We start from the raw sequence: 19222 nt of genomic DNA, 5'->3' as shown, positions 1-19222 counted from the left end.
CAACAGCAAAAATAATGTCTAACATTTAATGAGCACTAACTACATGCTAGGCACTCAGTATTCTCAGTACATGCATATGTATTAGCCCACTGAACCCCACAACAACCCCACAAAACAGCTATGATGCAGATAAGGAAACTAAGGCAACAAGAGATTCAGTTACTTGCCCAAGTTGTAGAAAGGGTGAAGATGGAAGCAGGGTTTGAATCCAGTTCTAATACAGATAGAGATTCTGCTTCTCAAACTGGCCTCTGCAGACCCCGGGGCACAGGAGGGGTGCCATTTAAAGCCAGAGGATAAACAGAGCATTGTTCTCCCAAGTAAGCTCAATGAACTAAATAGATCAGCCACCGGAATTTCCTGGCAGTCTGGCGGTTAGGACTCTGCGCTTCCACAGCACGGGGCACGGGTTCGATCCTTGGTCTGGAAACTAAGATCCGGTAAGCCGCGCGGTCAAAGTCGCGCGTGGCCAGGGGGTGTGGAGTGAGGAATGGGGGAATAGCTGACAATGCATGGTCCCGGCTTCTGCTTCAGTAGGTCTAGGTAAGGAACTTGGAATATGTGGGTGAATCTTAGAAACATTTATGTTTGAAAAGTATGCCCTTATATGTCAATTTCTACACTGAGATGAAGTTTATTTTAAATTTATTTTCTATTGGAATGTCCCCCAAATATTAGGGATGGTGTGCAAAATTTAAAGTGTTTTTTTTTTTTTTTTTTCTTTTTTTTTTTTGGCCATGCCAAGTGGCTTAAGGGATCTCATTTCCCTGACCAGGGATTGAACCCAGGCCATGGCAGTGAAAGCACAAATGAATCCTGACCATCGGACTGCCAGGGAATTCCAGCAGCACTTCTTTAAAGACCTGAATTTTCAATGAAATGGTAGTTGCTTGCAGCTTATCCCTAGGTCCCAGGATAAGGGGTTGACTTCGCCCTCTTCTGCCACTAGGGTTTGAGAAGGTCTGCATTTACACTGAAGCAAACGCTACCCAGAAATGAAAATGTCTAGGGGATGGCCCAACACCCTGGACCTGGCCAAATGGAACTTCCCTCTCTAGGACAAGGTAGGGCAAACAGCAGGGTTTCCTTCCAGGAATTTCACCTGATTTATGAAAATGGTAGTTAACAGCTGTATGGTCTGAATCCATTCCAGATCCCTCCAGCTCACCTCCTGACCTTTGGAAATGGTGGACAACTTCTAAAAATTTTACCCAGTAAGTGAAATACTTCAGTTTCCTAAGACTTGTTTCCCCAAGACTGAGAGGTAGGAGACAGTGAGGAGGGATTAGAAAAGAGGGCAAAATCACAGGCTTTAGAGTCAGACTGACTGACTAGCTTTTAATTCTGGTTTAGCCACTTCAAATTGGATATGTGGCTATGAGCAAGTTACTTTACTTCTCTGAGCCTATTTGCAGAAATAAGATAGAAACGTACTTCATTCATTACCTCAGTTCTAATCTTCTAGCAACAAACACACAAACACTTGCAGAGAGAGTCCTAAAGGGTGGGATGAGAAGTGAGAGTGTGAAAGCCCAGGTCTTTGTGGGGGGGGGGGAGGGGGGCGGGAGGAGTGGGCTCGGAAAGAGGAGAAGGCCAGTTAAGCAAAGCTTAGGTGGCTAGGCTTTCACATACACAAGAGGTTTCAAGGGAGCTCTACTGTTCCTGGAAATTTGAATTTGGAAATATGTAGGGGCATTTTTGTCTTCACATTGATAGGGTCTCTTCTGGTCCTTAGTAGACAGGGGCCAGAGATGCTAGACATCCTTCAATGTTCAGGACAGTCCCACATAACAGAATTGTTCCGTGTCCTGCACAGCTTTCTAATGTCCCACTGGTCATTTATGTAAGAGGGAAAACCTGTTTATAATTATCTGCGCCAAGGGCCCTAACTCTGTTATATATGTAAACATGTAATATTATGTGCACAGTTATAGCATACACTGAATTTTCCAGGAAGTCTACTAAAATGAAAATCCAGGGAAGAATTTTCCTTGTATGAGTTCAGATCTTTACAAAGCGCATTCACCATTTCAGAAGATCATGTCTCAGACTTCCCTGGTGGCACAGTGGTTAAGAATCCGCCTGCCAAAGCAGGGTACACGGGTTTAAGCCCTGGTCTGGGAAGATCCCACGTGCCGCGGAGCAACTAAGCCCACGTGCCACAACTACTGAAGCCCGGTGCCTAGAGCCCGTGCTCTGCAACAAGAGAAGCCACAGCAGTAAGAAGCCCATGCACCACAAGGAAGAGTAGCCCCCGCTGGGCACAACTAGAGAAAGCCCACGTGCAGCAACGAAGACCCAACGCAGCTAAAAATTCATTAATTAATTAATTAATTTTAAAAACGAAAAGAAAAAGATCATGCCTAGATCAGTATTTGGGGAGATCCCAGTTCACAATAATCACGTTGTTATGTCTTCCGATGTGATCCTGACTGAGCATGTACATGTGGAAATGCAGATTTCTTTAGCATAAATTGTTTTCATTTTACTTGATTTAAAAAATTATGTCGTGGGCTTCCCTGGTGGCGCAGTGGTTGAGAATCTGCCTGCCAATGCAGGGGACACGGGTTCGAGCCCTGGTCTGGGAAGAATCCCACATGCCGCGGAGCAACTGGGCCCGTGTGCCACAATTACTGAGCCTGCGCATCTGGAGCCTGTGCTCCGCAACAAGAGAGGTCGCGATAGTGAGAGGCCCGCGCACCGCAATGAAGAGCGGCCCCCGCTTGCCACAACTAGAGAAAGCCCTCGCACAGAAACGAAAACCCAACACAGCCATAAATAAAAAATAATAATAATAATAAATTTAAAAAAAAATTATGTCGTTAGGTAGGATACTATCCATGAATTTTTTTTTTTTTTTTTTGCGGTACGCGGGCCTCTCACTGTTGTGGCCTCTCCCGTTGCAGAGCACAGGCTCCGGACGCGCAGGCTGAGCGGCCATGGCTCACGGGCCCAAATAAAAAAAAAAAATAATAATAAATTTTTAAAAAAATTATGTCGTTAGGTAGGATACTATCCATGAATTTTTTTTTTTTTTTTTTGCGGTACGCGGGCCTCTCACTGTTGTGGCCTCTCCCGTTGCAGAGCACAGGCTCCGGACGCGCAGGCTGAGCGGCCATGGCTCACGGGCCCAGCCGCTCCGTGGCATGTGGGATCTTCCCGGACCGGGGCATGAACCCGTGTCCCCTGCATCGGCAGGTGGATTCTCAACCACTGCGCCACCAGGGAAGCCCTATCCATGAATTTTATTTCATTCATTTAACAAATATTGACCGAGTGCACAATAATGCATCAGGCACAATCCAGATGTTGGGATGTAAAGAGGGCACTGTAAAATATTTACTGTTAAAATGGCATGTTGGATCTGACAGAGTTGAGATCCATTGGTAGGCTGACCTGGGTTTTGATCCTAACTCCACCACCATCTACTATTATATAACCTGGGACACATCTTTTCACCTCTCTGAGCCTCCTTGTATTGATGCTTGTAGATTACAAGGGATCATGCAGCTCCTCTTATGTGCTCACTGAATGGTAGCTGTCAACATTATTATTATGTTGATTTATTCCTTTATGGCACAGGTACAATAACACCATTTTATCTTTCTCAAATAATTCCTCCAACTCCGTTGCCTAGCTATCTCTTTCTTTTGAGGCTCCTCATCTCCCTCCCACTCTGAGTTGTCCAAAATCCGCAGTGATTTACTTAGTCCGAAAGAGGCGCCGTGGGGCTGGTTTCTGAGGGTATTTGCTGTGGTCTGACCTCTTTCCCCACCTTGCAGGCAACTGAGGTCTGGAGTCCACTGCTGTTATGACTTATCACCACCACACGATGGCGCTGTTGAGGCTTGGTCCTGGACACTCCCAGGGTCTCGAGCCTGTAAAGAAGTTGAGGGGCGCTCTCTCCCTGCTCTCTCACCTCCCACCCAGCCACTTCCCTCAGGAATCCCACATCTCAGCATATGGCATCACTGTTCCCTCGGTTGTTCAGTCCACAGACCTGAAGCGTCCTTGATTCTTCCCTTCCCTGCATGCCTCATATCTAATCCATCTTCAAGTGCTCTGGTTCCACCTCCCAATGTCTCCAAGAATCATCCACTTATCTGTATTCCCACAGCCATCACTCATGGCCAAACCACCATCACTGCTGGCCTGGCTGGACCCACTCTTCCCTCCAATAATTCTCTCCACGCAGCAGCTAGAGGGACCCCCTTAAACATAAACTGGATCGGGTTGTGGGCTGTGATGCACAGACCAGATTCTCCTTCAGGGATGGACTTGGTGTCCAGCCACTGGCTCTCTGCCCTCCGCTTTCAGCCCCTCGGTGCCTTGGCTGAAGAGTCATGCCCACTCCCCCAGGCAGCTGCATCTAACGACAAATCTGAAGGGTCATCCCAGGTTCAGAGCTCCCTGCTGCATCAGGGGAGGTGTCCATTGAGACCGCACAGCAGCTCAAATTCTCCCTCTGTTCAGTCTTGCCTCCCTCCCCTCTCTTCCCCGCCGTGTTGATCTTGAGAGCACTCCTTCATGGACCTCCTGCCCGCCAATCACCCTCTCTGAATCTGCTCCCCAGAGAGCCCAACCTAACTGGCACTCTCCACTTAGAACAAAAGCTCAACTCCGTACCATGGCCTGTACGGCTGGGCATCACCTGGCCCCTGCCCTCCTGTCTGAACTAATCTCGTGCTCTCTCACTGCCCCTCACTCAGCCCCTGCCACAATGACCCTCTTCCTGTCCACAAGCTAAGTGCTTTCCAGGTTCAGGACCTTTGCACTTGCTGTTCCCTCTGCCTGGAGAGACTCCCCCTGCTCTGTAGGGGGCAGGTTCCTTCCCAGCTGTCCTGTTTCAGCCTAAATGCTATTTCTTCAGAATAAGGACCACCTCGTCTAAAGGAGCCCCCTCCTTCTCTCTCAGAACACTGTATCTTTCAACATCCATCATACCCTGTCCTTACTTTGCTTACTCCCACTGGACTGTTTTTTTGTTTGTTTCTTTTTTCTTTGTTTACGTTTTTCTAGCAAATCATAGTTTAAACAAGTTACACGAAGTCAGATAATTTCAAAAGCAAAACTATCAAATTTCTTTCAAAGAAATTTACAGCAAAATATTATTTGATGTGGGACATAGGTGCATTTGATCAGATGTGAGAAGATGTGGGGTAGGGACCCCAAAAGTCTGACAGACTAAGACCAATAAGGGTCAAAAAATGACCCTGCCTTGGCCCTTAGTGGATTTACTGTAATATTTCTTCAATGATTTGATGGATGGATGGATGGATGGAGATTCTGGGCCCCAAGTCTTGAGCCCAGAATCCTTTCCTAGAGGTGAATATATCTCAGGGACCATCTCTCAGCCTTGAGTGAGCATCTCTGGTCCACTTCCAGATCTCCCTGGCTGAATCATTAGGCCTAGGGTTAGGGTACTGACCTTCCCCACCTCCACCCCCAAGGGCTCTAGAGTTCCATGCATAAATCGATCCATATCCTCACTGCTTTGTGGCTAAGATCTCAGGCTGCAGCAGCTTCAGAGAGCCCCTGAAGATTATTATTATTTTTTTAAATAAATTTATTTATTTTATTTATTTATTTTTGGCTGCGTTGGGTCTTTGTTGCTGCGCGCGGGCTTTCTCTAGTTGCGGCGAGTGGGGGATACTCTTTGTTGTGGTTTGCGGGCTTCTCATCGTGGAGGCTTCTCTTGTTGCGGAGCACGGGGTCTTCAGTATCTGTGGCACGCGGGCTCAGTAGTTGTGGCGCACGGGCTCAGTTGCTCCGCAGCATGTGGTATCTTTCCAGACCAGGGCTCGAACCCATGTCCCCTGCATTGGCAGGCGGATTCTTAACCACTGTGCCACCAGGGAAGCCCCCCTGAAGATTCTTGTTACACCCTAATCCCAGAATGACCTCACCTCACTGTTGCATAACTCCTAGGAATCATCCGATAACAGCAACAACAATAATAATAATGCATAGCTAGTGCTTACTTACTCCGTGCCCCATCTTACACCCTTCATAGGAATTACCTTTTTATTTATTTATTTAATTAATTTTTATTTTTTAGAAGATGTTGGGGGTAGGAGTTTATTAATTAATTTATTTATTTTTGCTGTGTTGGGTCTTCGTTTCTGTGCGAGGGCTTTCTCTAGTTGCGGCAAGCGGGGGCCACTCTTCATTGCGGTGCACGGGCCTCTCACTATGGCGGCCTCTCTTGTTGCGGAGCACAGGCCCCAGACGCGCAGGCTCAGTAGTTTTGGCTCACGGGCCTAGTTGTTCCGCAGCATGTGGGATCCTCCCAGACCAGGGCTCGAACCCGTGTCCCCTGCATTAGCAGGCAGATTCTCAACCACTGCGCCACCAGGGAAACCCTACCTTTTAATTTAGAAAGGTCATCTCCAAGTGATCTGAGGCCTTCAAGGTCCTGAAGTAGGACAGAATGACATTTTAATAACTCCCTCAGTGGAACCCACTTAAATCTCTGCCTTAACCAGACAGCAAGTTGTTATTTTGGGGAGTTTGGTCAGATGAGGTGTCGTGATTTAAAACCTGAAACTAGAGGCTTCCCTGGTGGCGCGTGGTTAAGAATCCGCCTGCCAATGCAGGGGACACGGGTTCGATCCCTGGTCCAGGAAGATGCCACATGCTGTGGAGCAACTAAGCCGTGCACCACAGCTACTGAGACTGCACTCTAGAGCCCGCGAGCCACAACTACTGAAGCCCGTGCGCCTAGAGCCCACGCTCCACAACAAGAGAAGCCACCGCAATGAGAAGCCCACGCACTGCAACGAAGAGTAGCCCCCCCTCGCTGCAACTAGAGAAAGCCCGCGCGCAGCAACGAAGACCCAACGCAGCCAAAAATAAATAAATTAATTAAATTAAAAAAAAAAAAGAATAAATTGGGTTATTTGTCTCTTTGAGCTGTAAGAGTTTTTTATATAGTCTAGATACAATTCCCTTATCAGATATGTGATTTGCAAATCTCTTTTCCCATCCTGTGGGGTGTCTTCCACTCTCTCAATGATGTCCAGGGAAGCACAAGTTCTAAATTTTTATCTATCACTTATTAACTGTAAGACCTTCAGGGAATAGCTCTGCTTCTCTGAGCATTTCTTCATCTGTAGGGTAAGCATATAGATGTCTTGCAGGGATGAGATGAGAGTACAATAAAATGAGGCACATAAAGCCCAGGTCCCAGGTCCCAGGGCTTGGTTGGGCTTGGACATAACCTACCTGCTCCTGAGCCTCTCAAGGCAGGAAGGGAGGCTCAAGGTCACGGGTGATCCACAGGCCTCTCCATTACTTCTACTCGCTCTTGAGGGCAGAAACCCTGTTAGCTTTGCTCGTTCATTGCTTTCTCCTCAATGCCTAAGCACAGCCATAGCTCATTGAATATGCGATAAATGAATGGGTGAAAAGGAGATGGAATTCCTTGCCCAAGGTCACAGACAATGAAACGGGAAATCTGGGACTTCTTTTTATTTGTTTTGTTCTTTCTTCAAGTATTTTCCCTTCTTCCTTTTTTTTAAAAAATTTTTATTGGAGTATAGTTGATTAACAATGTTGTGTTAGTTTCAGGTGTACAGCAAAGTGGATCAGTTATACATATACATATATCCACTCTTTTTTAGATTCTTTTCCCATATTGGTCATTACAGAGCATTGAGTAGAAGTTCCCTGTGCTATACAGTAGGATTTTATTTTATGTTATTTATTTTATTTTATTTTATATTTTTCATTTCATTTTATTTTCTGGCCACACGGCAGGCAGGATCTTACTTCCCCAACCATGGATGGAACCTGTGCCCCCTGCAGTGGAAACACCAAGTCCCAACCACTAGACTGCCAGGGAATTCCCTATTTTATATATAGTAGTATGTATATGTCAATCCCAATCTTCCAATTTATCTCTCCCCTGCTTTCCCCCCAGTAACCATAAGTTTGTTTTTTACATCTGTGACTCTACTTCTGTTTTGTAAATAAGTTCATTTGTACCATTTATTTTAGATCCACATATAAACGATATCATATGATATTTGTCTTTCTCTGTCTGACTTACTTCACTCAGTATGACAATCTCTAGGTCCATCCATGTTGCTGCAAATGGCATTATTTTGTTTTTTATGGCTGAGTAATATTCCATTGTACAATATGTATGTACCACATCTTCTTTATCCACTCCTCTGTTGATGGGGGAACCTGGGGCTTCTGACTCCCTGGCTGGGATACACCTGATGATGCCTGTCTCTGTCTGCTCAGGCTGCTGTAACAAAATACCACAGACTAGAGGCTTAAACAAACATTTATTCCTCAGTTCTCGAGGCTGGGAAGTCCTAAATTAAGGTGCCAGCAGATCCAGTGCCTAGTGAAGGCCTTCATTCCTGGTTTGCCATTTGCTGCTTTCTTGCTGTATCCTCACACGGTGGAAAGAGAGGGGGCTCTGGTCTCTTCTGCTTCTTATAAGGGCTGGGGCCCCACTCTCATGATCTCATCTAACCCTAAATACCTCCCAAAGTACCACCGAACACCATCACATATGAGTTTTTGGGGGGACACAAACATTTAGTCCATAGCAATGCCTAAGTCAGTGGTATTAGGTGAACTTTGTATTTAGTGAATAACAGCTTTTAAAAAAAAGTTTAACTTTGGTAAAATTGTAAACAAATAATTCTTTTACATATTTTAGGCTCCAGGTTGACCTAGAAAATTACAGTTTGTGATATCTGAGCAGTGACGTAAGACATATGTATATAAGTATGCTGTTTAAAGATTTCCATCTTTAGCAAAATTCCTGTCCATCTAAGAAAAAACATTTGCCTCTGGATCCCCACTTGGATGTCCTGCAGGCACATCAAACTTAACTTTTTCTTTCTTTTTTTTTTTTTTTTTTTTTTTTTGGCCATGAAGTTTGTGGGATCTTCGTTCCCAGACCAGGGGTTGAACCCGACCAGCCTACAGTGGAAGCGTGGAGTCCTAACCACTGGACCACCAGGGAATTTCCAAACTTAACCTTTTCAGGGCTGAACTCATCATCTCCCCCCACTGCACCCCCACCAAACCCTCCATCCCCTCATTTCATGAAGGGCTCCACCAGAGGCCCAAGCCAGACACCCAGGAGGACACTGAGGAGGTGGCCTTGACTCTCTACCTTCATTCCCCACAGTCAATCTTCACCAAACGCTGCCACATCTGCCTCCTAAACACTCCGTCCCGGCTCATCTTCCCACTGTGGCAGCCTCCACCCTTGTCTGCTAGCCTCCAACCGGCAGCCTCCTAACCCTCACCCGCGGGGCAGCCAAATGTCACTCCTCTGACTAAAGCCTGTTAAAACCCCCTTCTTTCTCTGACCTAATTCCCAAGAATTCCCCACCTGGTCCATGCCACTCCAGCCACACTGGCCTCCTGACTCACCAGGCATACACCTGTCTCAGGGTTTTTGAACTGACATTAGCTCCAGCCTAGAATGTTCTTTCCCAGGTATCACACAGCTCCTTCACTCAGTATGACAATCTCTAGGTCCATCCATGTTGCTGCAAATGGCATTATTTTGTTTTTTATGGCTGAGTAATATTCCATTGTACAATATGTATGTACCACATCTTCTTTATCCACTCCTCTGTTGATGGGGGAACCTGGGGCTTCTGACTCCCTGGCTGGGATACACCTGATGATGCCTGTCTCTGTCTGCTCAGGCTGCTGTAACAAAATACCACAGACTAGAGGCTTAAACAAACATTTATTCCTCAGTTCTCGAGGCTGGGAAGTCCTAAATTAAGGTGCCAGCAGATCCAGTGCCTAGTGAAGGCCTTCATTCCTGGTTTGCCATTTGCTGCTTTCTTGCTGTATCCTCACACGGTGGAAAGAGAGGGGGCTCTGGTCTCTTCTGCTTCTTATAAGGGCTGGGGCCCCACTCTCATGATCTCATCTAACCCTAAATACCTCCCAAAGTACCACCGAACACCATCACATATGAGTTTTTGGGGGGACACAAACATTTAGTCCATAGCAATGCCTAAGTCAGTGGTATTAGGTGAACTTTGTATTTAGTGAATAACAGCTTTTAAAAAAAAGTTTAACTTTGGTAAAATTGTAAACAAATAATTCTTTTACATATTTTAGGCTCCAGGTTGACCTAGAAAATTACAGTTTGTGATATCTGAGCAGTGACGTAAGACATATGTATATAAGTATGCTGTTTAAAGATTTCCATCTTTAGCAAAATTCCTGTCCATCTAAGAAAAAACATTTGCCTCTGGATCCCCACTTGGATGTCCTGCAGGCACATCAAACTTAACTTTTTCTTTCTTTTTTTTTTTTTTTTTTTTTTTTTTGGCCATGAAGTTTGTGGGATCTTCGTTCCCAGACCAGGGGTTGAACCCGACCAGCCTACAGTGGAAGCGTGGAGTCCTAACCACTGGACCACCAGGGAATTTCCAAACTTAACCTTTTCAGGGCTGAACTCATCATCTCCCCCCACTGCACCCCCACCAAACCCTCCATCCCCTCATTTCATGAAGGGCTCCACCAGAGGCCCAAGCCAGACACCCAGGAGGACACTGAGGAGGTGGCCTTGACTCTCTACCTTCATTCCCCACAGTCAATCTTCACCAAACGCTGCCACATCTGCCTCCTAAACACTCCGTCCCGGCTCATCTTCCCACTGTGGCAGCCTCCACCCTTGTCTGCTAGCCTCCAACCGGCAGCCTCCTAACCCTCACCCGCGGGGCAGCCAAATGTCACTCCTCTGACTAAAGCCTGTTAAAACCCCCTTCTTTCTCTGACCTAATTCCCAAGAATTCCCCACCTGGTCCATGCCACTCCAGCCACACTGGCCTCCTGACTCACCAGGCATACACCTGTCTCAGGGTTTTTGAACTGACATTAGCTCCAGCCTAGAATGTTCTTTCCCAGGTATCACACAGCTCTCTTTCCACTCCTTCCAGTCTTTGCTCAAATATTCCCTCTTCTGAGCCCCTATTTTTTTTTTTTTTTTTTTTTGCCGTGCCCCGGCTTGACCAGGAATCGAATCCGTGACCTCTGCAGTAGAAGCGCAGATTCCTAACCACTGGACAGCCAGGGAATCCCATGATCCCCTATTTTATAAATTTATTTATTTTTAGCTGCTTTGGGTCTTCGTTGCTGCGCCCAGGCTTTCTCTAGTTGCAGCGAGCGGGGGCTACTCTTCGTTGCGGTGCGCGGGCTTCTCATGGCGGTGCCTTCTCTTGTTGTGGACCACCAGCTCTAGGCGCACGGGCTTCAGTAGTTGTGGTGCATGGGCTTAGTTGCTCCGCGGCCCACGGCATGTGGGATCTTCCCGCACCGGGGCTCGAACCTGTGTACCCTGCATTGGCAGGTGGATTCTTAACCACTGTGCCACCAGGGAAGTCCTGATCCCCTATTTTAAATTGCTTTTCTCTGAATTTTCTGTTGCCATTTTGGCTTTTTTCCCCTGTATCATTCGTTTCACCTGCCTGGCTGTTGTATCGTCCCCCAGAACACGAAGCGGTCTTGTCTGTATTGTGCAGGGTGGCGTCCTCAGCACCTGGAGCAGCCCCAGGCACCGAGCAGGTGCTCGGTAGGTGTCTGCTGGTGAATACATGGCTTCCCAACACCTACAGTACAAGGCCCACACTGGACCTGGCCCTGCCTCCGTCTCCAGTCTCACTCCCTTCCAGGCCTTTTCAAGGCTGATTCTCCCCCATACACTATGCTCCCCTCCTGTACTTTTGCTCATGCTGGGCTTGGAAAGCTCTCCCCTTCTCCTCTACCACCATGTGCCTGCTGACTCCCACTCAACCTTCTAGAATTTAGACTCCAATTGAGTGTGGCCTCCTCCAGGAAGCTCTCCCAGATCACCCTTCCCCTATGCCCCGGCTCTGTTGACTGTCCGTTTTGTGGGCTCCCACTGTACCCTTCACTTGCCATATTATTGAAATTATCTTCCCTACTAAACTTTTAACTCCTCGGCCACAGTGACTGGTTCTTTCTGGTTTCCTCTGGCTCTGCTTCCCACCCCCCACCCCCCCAAGCAGTGTCTGCCACTTGGGAGGAGTTCAGTGCTCTGGGCCTGAAAGAATGATGTGGGCCTCAGAGTCACCGCTGGGAATCAAGTGGGCTGTCCGAAAGCCTGATTTCCTCTGGGGACGGGTAACGACGAAAGCTGAAAATTTGATCATATTCAGCTTCTCCCCATGGACTTCAACTGGGCAGACTTGTTTTGTTAAATTTTATGATAAGAAACAATACAGTGGTTAAGAGAATGTACTTGGAGTCAGACCTCTGGGTCTGAATCCAGACTCTGCCATGTTCCTAGCTGTGTGACCTTGGGCAAGTTACATAACCACTCTGTACCTCAGTTTCCTCATCTGGGCCTTGAAATAACAGTAGTGCCTACCTCACTGCATTGCCATGAGGACTCAATGAATTACTGCATGAAAAGTGTGTAGAATGGAGTCTGGCACTTAATAATCACTATATAGTATTAGCTAGTGTGATTAAAATTGCCTTTTAAAATAAGTTTTAAAACAGTCGGTATACTCAGAGACGTAGAGGACAGACTTGTGGCTGCCAAGGTCGGGGAGGGAAGGACTGGGGGTTTGGGGTTAGCAGTTGCAAACTAGTATATCTAGGATGGGTAAACAACAAGGTCCTACTGTAGAGCACAGGGAACTATATTCAATACCCTGTGATAAACCATATGGAAAAGAACATAAAAAAGGATGTATATACGTGTATAACTGAGTCACTTTGCTGTACAGCAGAAATTAACACAACATGGTAAATCCACTATATTTCAATACAATTTTCTTAAAAAGGGAGTCAGAGGGGCTTCCCTGGTGGCGCAGTGGTTGAGAATCCGCCTGCCGATGCAGGGAACACGGGTTCGTGCCCCCGTCCGGGAAGATCCCACATGCCGCGGAGCGGCTGGGCCCGTGAGCCATGGCCGCTGAACCTGCGTGTCCGGAGCCTGTGCTCTGCAACACGAGAGGACACAACAGTGAGAGGCCCGCATACCACGAAAGAAAAAAAAAAAAGGGAGCCAATATAAAGAGAAGTGCTTGATAAACAACAGTACAAGGAAGAGGTGGGCCAGACACAGAAACCCCAAGACCAAGGGGGTGGGGCTGTAGGCTTAGTGAAGTCAGAAGCACCTGGGCCCAGATCCAGTCCCCGCCGGCACTTGTGAACCGTCAGGACTGGGCTTCAGCTCTGTGGGTCTCAGCTTCCCAGAGTGGCCAGATCGCCAAAAGCCATGTCCAGCAGCTAAATGGCCAATTTGAAGAATTACCGATTGTTTTTTTCAAGATGTATTTTACCTCTGGCTTGACATTTTATAAGCAAACAAGCTGGTCAACCAACCCTTCCCCCACTTTTACTGCTCCTCCCCCAGCAACTGCCCACTACCCTGAATCATGTCTCACAGTCCTTAACACCACCCTCACTACTGCTTTTGCCCCCACTTGTGCCCCTTCCTCTATTTCAAAAAAAATACAAATAGGGCCCCCCCCACCAGACCCTTCCTGGGGTTTCATGATATCAAAATCGTTTTCATAATACTGCTGACACGTTATTTCCCTTTTCTACCCTCCCTGTTTCTGAGTACAGTGTTTTCCAGAGGCTGCATGACGTGCACTATTGCAACAGATGCAGCAGAAACATAAATGAGAATCCAGTTGTCTCCTATTAAGCCAGACATTCAGAAGATTTGCAAAAGAGTAAAACAGCCACTCTTCACTACTTTAAAAAAAAAAAGTTGTTTTTCATAACATATATTATCTCTGTAAACACATAATGGGATTAGTGTTAATTTAAATAAATAGTAAGGGACTTCCCTGGTGGTGCAGTGGTTAAGAATCCGCCTGCCAATGCAGGGGACACGGGTTCGAGCCCTGGTCTGGGAAGATCCCACATGCTGCAGAACAACTAAGCCCGTGCGCCACAACTACTGAGCCCGCGCTCTAGAGCCCGCGAGCCACAACTACTGAAGCCTGCGTGCCTATAGCTCATGCTTGGCAACAAGAGAAGCCACCTAAATGAGAAGCCCGTGCACCGCAACGAAAAGTAGCCCCTGCTAGCCACAACTAGAGAAAGCCCGCACACAGCAACAAAGACCCAATGTAGCCAAAAATTTTTAAAAAAGCAAAATAGTCAAAAACCAATTGAAAAGTGGGCTAAGGGCATGAGAATTTTACAGAAAATAACCCAGCTTTTAAACATCAAAAAGATGCAACTTCACTCATAAGAGAGATGAGAACACAACTCAAATGAGATACAATTTTTTCACCTATTAGATGGTAAAGATTAAAAATTTTGATAACACTATTGGTGAGAGTGCGGAATTATTATTATCATCATGCAGTGCTGACAATAATGCAAATGGTTACAGCCTTTGTGGAGGGTAATCAGTAATATCTATCAAAATTACAAGTGCTTATGCTTAGATATAATTCCACTTCCAGGAACTTAAACCATAGAAATGGCTGCACATACTAAAGAGATGAACAAGGATTTTTTTAGAGCATTGTTTTTGTTTGTAAATGTCCAACAATAAGAGACTGGTTAAACAAAATAAAAATACAGCCAGAGGGGCTTCCCTGGTGGCGCAGTGGTTGGGAGTCCGCCTGCCGATGCAGGGGACGCGGGTTCGTGCCCCGGTCCGGGAGGGTCCCACGTGCCGCGGAGCGGCTGGGCCCGTGGGCCGTGGCCGCAGCGGTGAGAGGCCCGCGTACTCAAAAAAAAAAAAAAAAAAAATACACCCAGAGAATTCCCTGGCAGTCCAATGGTTAAGCCTCTACGCTTTCACTGCCGGGGCTCAGGTTCACTCCCTAAGATCCTGCAAGCCGCGTGGCACGGCCAAAAAAAAAAAAAAAAAAAAAAAAACCGAAACCAAAAACAGCCAGTGGGATACTAGATAGCAATCAAAAAGAATAAGGCAGATCTATGTGTATCGATGTGGAATGAACTTGAGGCAAGCTCATTGGGGAAAAAAGAAAGGGGCAAAACAGGGGACAGCACGCTACTGCTGGTGTAGTTAAAGACATGTGTATAGACAACATATTCATGTGTGTTCATACATGCATAGGCTATCTCTGAAATCATTTTTACAACGGCCTACAGGTCTTACATAATCTAACCTGCCCCCTGGCACCTTGTCACGACCCCTCTGACTCATCCCTCTTTCCCCTTAGCTCTGCTCCACCTGCATTGGCCACCTTGCTCTTCTGGAACACCCCAGGCACCCGCCTGCCTTACGCTTCCCAATAGCTGGCAGGAACACTGTTGTCCCAGATGTCCATGGGGCTCACTTCCTCCCCTCCTTCAAGCCTCTATTCAAATCCCCCGTTCCCAGTGAGGCCTACACAGACTACCCTAATAAAGCTACATCCTTCACACTTTATTTCCTCTTGCCTTTCTCTATTTTTTTTTTTTCCCACAGTACCTATCACCCTCTAACTTTCTATTATTCAATGTGCTTTGGTACTATCTTTATGGTCTACGGTCTGTTTCCCCCGAGTAGAATGTAAACTCTACAAAGGGTAAGGGTCGGGCTTCCCTGGTGGCGCAGTGGGTGAGCACCCGCCTGCCGATGCAGGGGACATGGGCTCGTGCCCCGGTCCGGGAAGATCCCACATGCCGCGGAGCGGCTGGGCTCGTGAGCCATGACCGCTGAGCCTGGGCGTCCGGAGCCTGTGCTCCGCAACGGGAGAGGCCACGACAGTGAGAGGCCCGCGTACCGCAAAAAAAAAAAAAAAAAAAAAAAAAAAAAAAAAGGGTAAGGGTCTTTGTTTTGTTCAGTGACAGAGACCAAGCATGAACACCTAGTAGGTGCTCAATAAATATTTGCTGAATAAGGGAATGAAAAGATACACAAGAAACTGGTAACAGTTGTTACCCACAAGGAGGAGAACTGAGGTATTGGAAGGAAGGATGGGAAGGAGACTTTCTTTTCAGTGCATACACTTGTTTACTTTGTACCACGTGCTTGTATTAACTGGTGAAAATTTATTGAAAAATTTTGGCTCGGCCAACAGTATGCCAGAACTGGAAGAAGTGACAACCTAGATCCAACTCCTTCACCTGACACAGGAAGGTCCAGATGCAGAGAAGTTAGGTAATGTGCCCAAGGTTACACAGTCAGGATGTGGATTTAAACCCACATCTACTAACTCCAGAGCACTAGCTCTTAGCCATTATGCCACAGAGTCTCTCGGCTTAGGGTTCTAATCAGCCAGTCTAATGTATCGTGATAGAAATGCTAAGCTGAGGTGTTCCATAGGGGATGGTTTCCATCTGTCTAACATTTCCCATTACAATTAACTCCAAGGGATGGTCTCAGTTCTTTTGATACATGAGCTTTTGGCTGTGCTGTTCATGGCTTGACGGAAATGGGACTACTGGACTTGTGGATTCTTTCATGAGAACTTCATGGTCAAAATAAAGTGCTAATTTCAGTCCCCCGGTAGTTGGAAGCACAGTTTTCCTGAACCCCGCACTCCCAGATATTTCTTCTTTCAAAGCAGTCAAGAGGTCTGGGTGAGCTGCTGGGTGTATGGGGGTGAGGGAGGGATCTGAGGGCACTTGGCCTGGTCAAAGAGTAATGGGCGTATTCCCCGGGGCTATTAAAGGCTGGCTGCTGAGCTTCCTGGACAGGGCTGACTGATGGGAGGCCCTCTTGGCCCGGACCAGGTGGTGGACCCGCCGCCGCTGCTGCAGCCAGTAGAGCATCTCCACTTTGTCATGCTTCATCTTGTCCAGGTAGCGCCGCCCCTTGAAGGTCACTGGCTCACCAAAGACTAACTCGATCTCCTCCAAGAGGGGAACCAAGGGAGCCTCCACTAGACCGAGCCTCTTATGGAGATGGTTGCGGATCTGATTCTCCTCCAGGAAGTGACTCAGGCCCATGTCGGTCTTGTGGAAGAAGCGGTTAGGGTCGGAGGCTTGTCGCTCAAACCACTCCAGTCTCCCCAGCAATATCTCCCGCAGCTGAATGGGCTGCAAGGCCTGCTCCCAGGCACTCACCAGTGACGGCAGCTGCCTCAGGCGGGCATTGGAGCTGTACTTGATGGCCATGTCCAGCCGGTCCTTGTCAGGGACCTCAAGCATGGACCACAGCCACTCCAGACGCTTCTGCAGGCTCAGGATTTTGTGAGAGTCTTCCAAGAGGCTGTTGTTCTTAGTTCCCAGCCTGTGCTCCAGCACCATGTCCCAATCCCACTCTCCTGGCACAAAGTCTGGCTCGTCGTCTTCTAGCAAGGGAGGTGGGTGCTGAATCTTTAGGGACTCTCTGACAGGGGCCACGATCTCCACAGGAACCTCCTCTTCATACATTTGGAAGATGACATGGAGGAAATCTGTCACCTGGGTGGTGAGGTACTTGAAGTAGTCACCCACAGACAAAGTCGTTTTCCACCAGTTCAGCCATGAGGTCTTGTTTGACCACTTCTCCCAGCTTTTATTTGCTTGGAGTGATGTGATGGAGGTCATCTTATCAGGGTTGGATTGTAAAGTGTTAGCTCTCAGGGAATAAAGTCCAGCCAGCTTGGTGTTGATGATAGGACGCTGTTTTTCTTGACGTAGAAAGGCTGAGAATAGGAAGGCCGACCAGTCTTTATTGGCTGCAGGCTCAACCAGGGGCCCCTGGTCAAAAGAGAAGTGGTCATTAGAGACACGGCTCATCAGCTCCTTGTAGACCTCCCTGATGCTACTGCCAAAAGTGCGATCAGTATCCATTTCCTCGATAAGTTTGGGTTCCAGTTCACCAGCCAGGTGGTTGTATAGGACTCCGGCCCCCTCAACGTGGAAGGAATCCAAAAAGTTTCTTGCTGAGACCTGTACAGCAGCTGCCTGGACCACCTGATTTCTTAGCTTCAAAGTAACAGTCACTGGCTGTGGTTCAAGTGGAGGGGATCTGGGGGACTGGAGGCTCCACTGCTCTGAGGCTTCCTTCTCCTCAAGGCCCTTCAACATTCTCTGCAGCTCTTCCATGTGATGTGTTGCAGCTGGGCGGTAGGTCAGGGCCCCCAAGAGTGGGGGCAGGCCCGAGTCCAGCGGTGAGTAGTGAGACCACCCCAATTGCATGTTCTTCATCCTCTGCTTCAGGCCCTCAGCCACAGTGTCCCCTTCCAGCTCTGGTTTGCTCTCTGCAACCAGGACCAGTGGGGTTAAGGGGCGAGGAGAGAATGCAGGAAGGCCCAACTCATCTGCTAGTTTCCAGCCCTCACGCAGAGAGGGCATGGACTGGCCCCTCTGGAGCTGGGAGGAGAGGGGCAAGTGGGAGGTGGGGGGAGCCTGGCTGGGCGGAGCCACAGAGGACCCAGGCAGTGAGGCAATCTGTGAACTGAAGTTGCTTTCTCTCCTCTTTTGCATGGTGGACAGCCAGCAGAGAGGCTTCTTCTTCTTCAGCTGGGGGATGGACTTCAATTCCTTCACTGGATCCGGTTCAGGCTCACTGACAAACTCTCGCGGGCGGCTGAGTTGGATGAGGTAGTTCAGGCTGAGGTTGAAATACGGCACTTGGGCAAAGCCAGTGCTGTGATGACATGGGATAGGGCAGAGCCTGAAAGCCCCAGTGGGGCCGAGGGGGCGCAGTCTGGGCACGCAGACTTGGACCTGCTCTTCCTTCAGCAGGGCGCGGAAGTCAGCGAGCAGGCCACGGTAGACCTCGGGGCCGGTGAGGAAGACTGTGCAGTCCCTGGCGAGGCTGGCGGCCAACCGGGTGAGCGTGGCTGATTCGGTGAAGACAGCTGCGGGGGTCGACATGATCTTCTGAAGGTGCAGGTAGCGTACGAAGAGCTGCTCGCTGCTGAGCAGCACGTAGACCAGGAGCCGCTTCCGCAGCCTCTGATTGTTCAAGTGGCTCAGACCAGGTTCGGTGGGGGGCTCCTGCCAGCTGCACTTTAGCTCGTCCAGGATGACCTCGGTGAAACGGAGTCGTACCTTGCGAGGCGCGCGCGCCTCCAGCCCGCTGTTGGCCAGCCGCTCGGCTACCTGGCGGCAGAGAGACGCCACCGTCAGCCGTGAGACCGGTAGGGGCAGCAGCATCAGGACCTCCTGTGGGAGGCGCTTCTGAGACTCTGTGCGCGTCGTCGTGCGGGGGAAGAGCGACAGCGGACGCAGCAACCGGTGGTAAAACCGCTGGAACTCGGGCTCGGGCTTATACGGCTCCATCTTAGACCAGGAGACGCAGGCTGCGCTGGCGGCGCTGGCGGTTACTAAGGCAACGAGGGGCCGG

At 48.3% G+C, this 19222-nt stretch overlaps 1 protein-coding gene across 1 annotated transcript; it reads right to left on the bottom strand.

The window, feature by feature from the left end:
- Window positions 1-16496: 16496 nt before the first annotated feature.
- CCDC87 (coiled-coil domain containing 87) lies at window positions 16497-19175 on the bottom strand. The gene has a single exon (XM_007115055.3). The coding sequence runs from the start codon at window positions 19156-19158 to the stop codon at window positions 16579-16581; it is 2580 nt and encodes an 859-aa protein (XP_007115117.1). The 5' UTR covers window positions 19159-19175; the 3' UTR covers window positions 16497-16578.
- Between the last annotated feature and the right edge of the window lie 47 nt (window positions 19176-19222).

Source organism: Physeter macrocephalus, chromosome 16, assembly GCF_002837175.3.
Source record: "Physeter macrocephalus isolate SW-GA chromosome 16, ASM283717v5, whole genome shotgun sequence".
Taxonomy (NCBI): domain Eukaryota; kingdom Metazoa; phylum Chordata; class Mammalia; order Artiodactyla; family Physeteridae; genus Physeter; species Physeter macrocephalus.
Note: the sequence above shows the minus strand (reverse complement) of the source record. Positions and strands in the feature narration are given on the sequence as shown.

Excerpts from the sequence above, each read along its gene's own strand:
- CCDC87 (XM_007115055.3), bottom strand. The coding sequence starts at position 19,158 with ATGGAGCCGTATAAGCCCGAGCCCGAGTTCCAGCGGTTTTACCACCGG.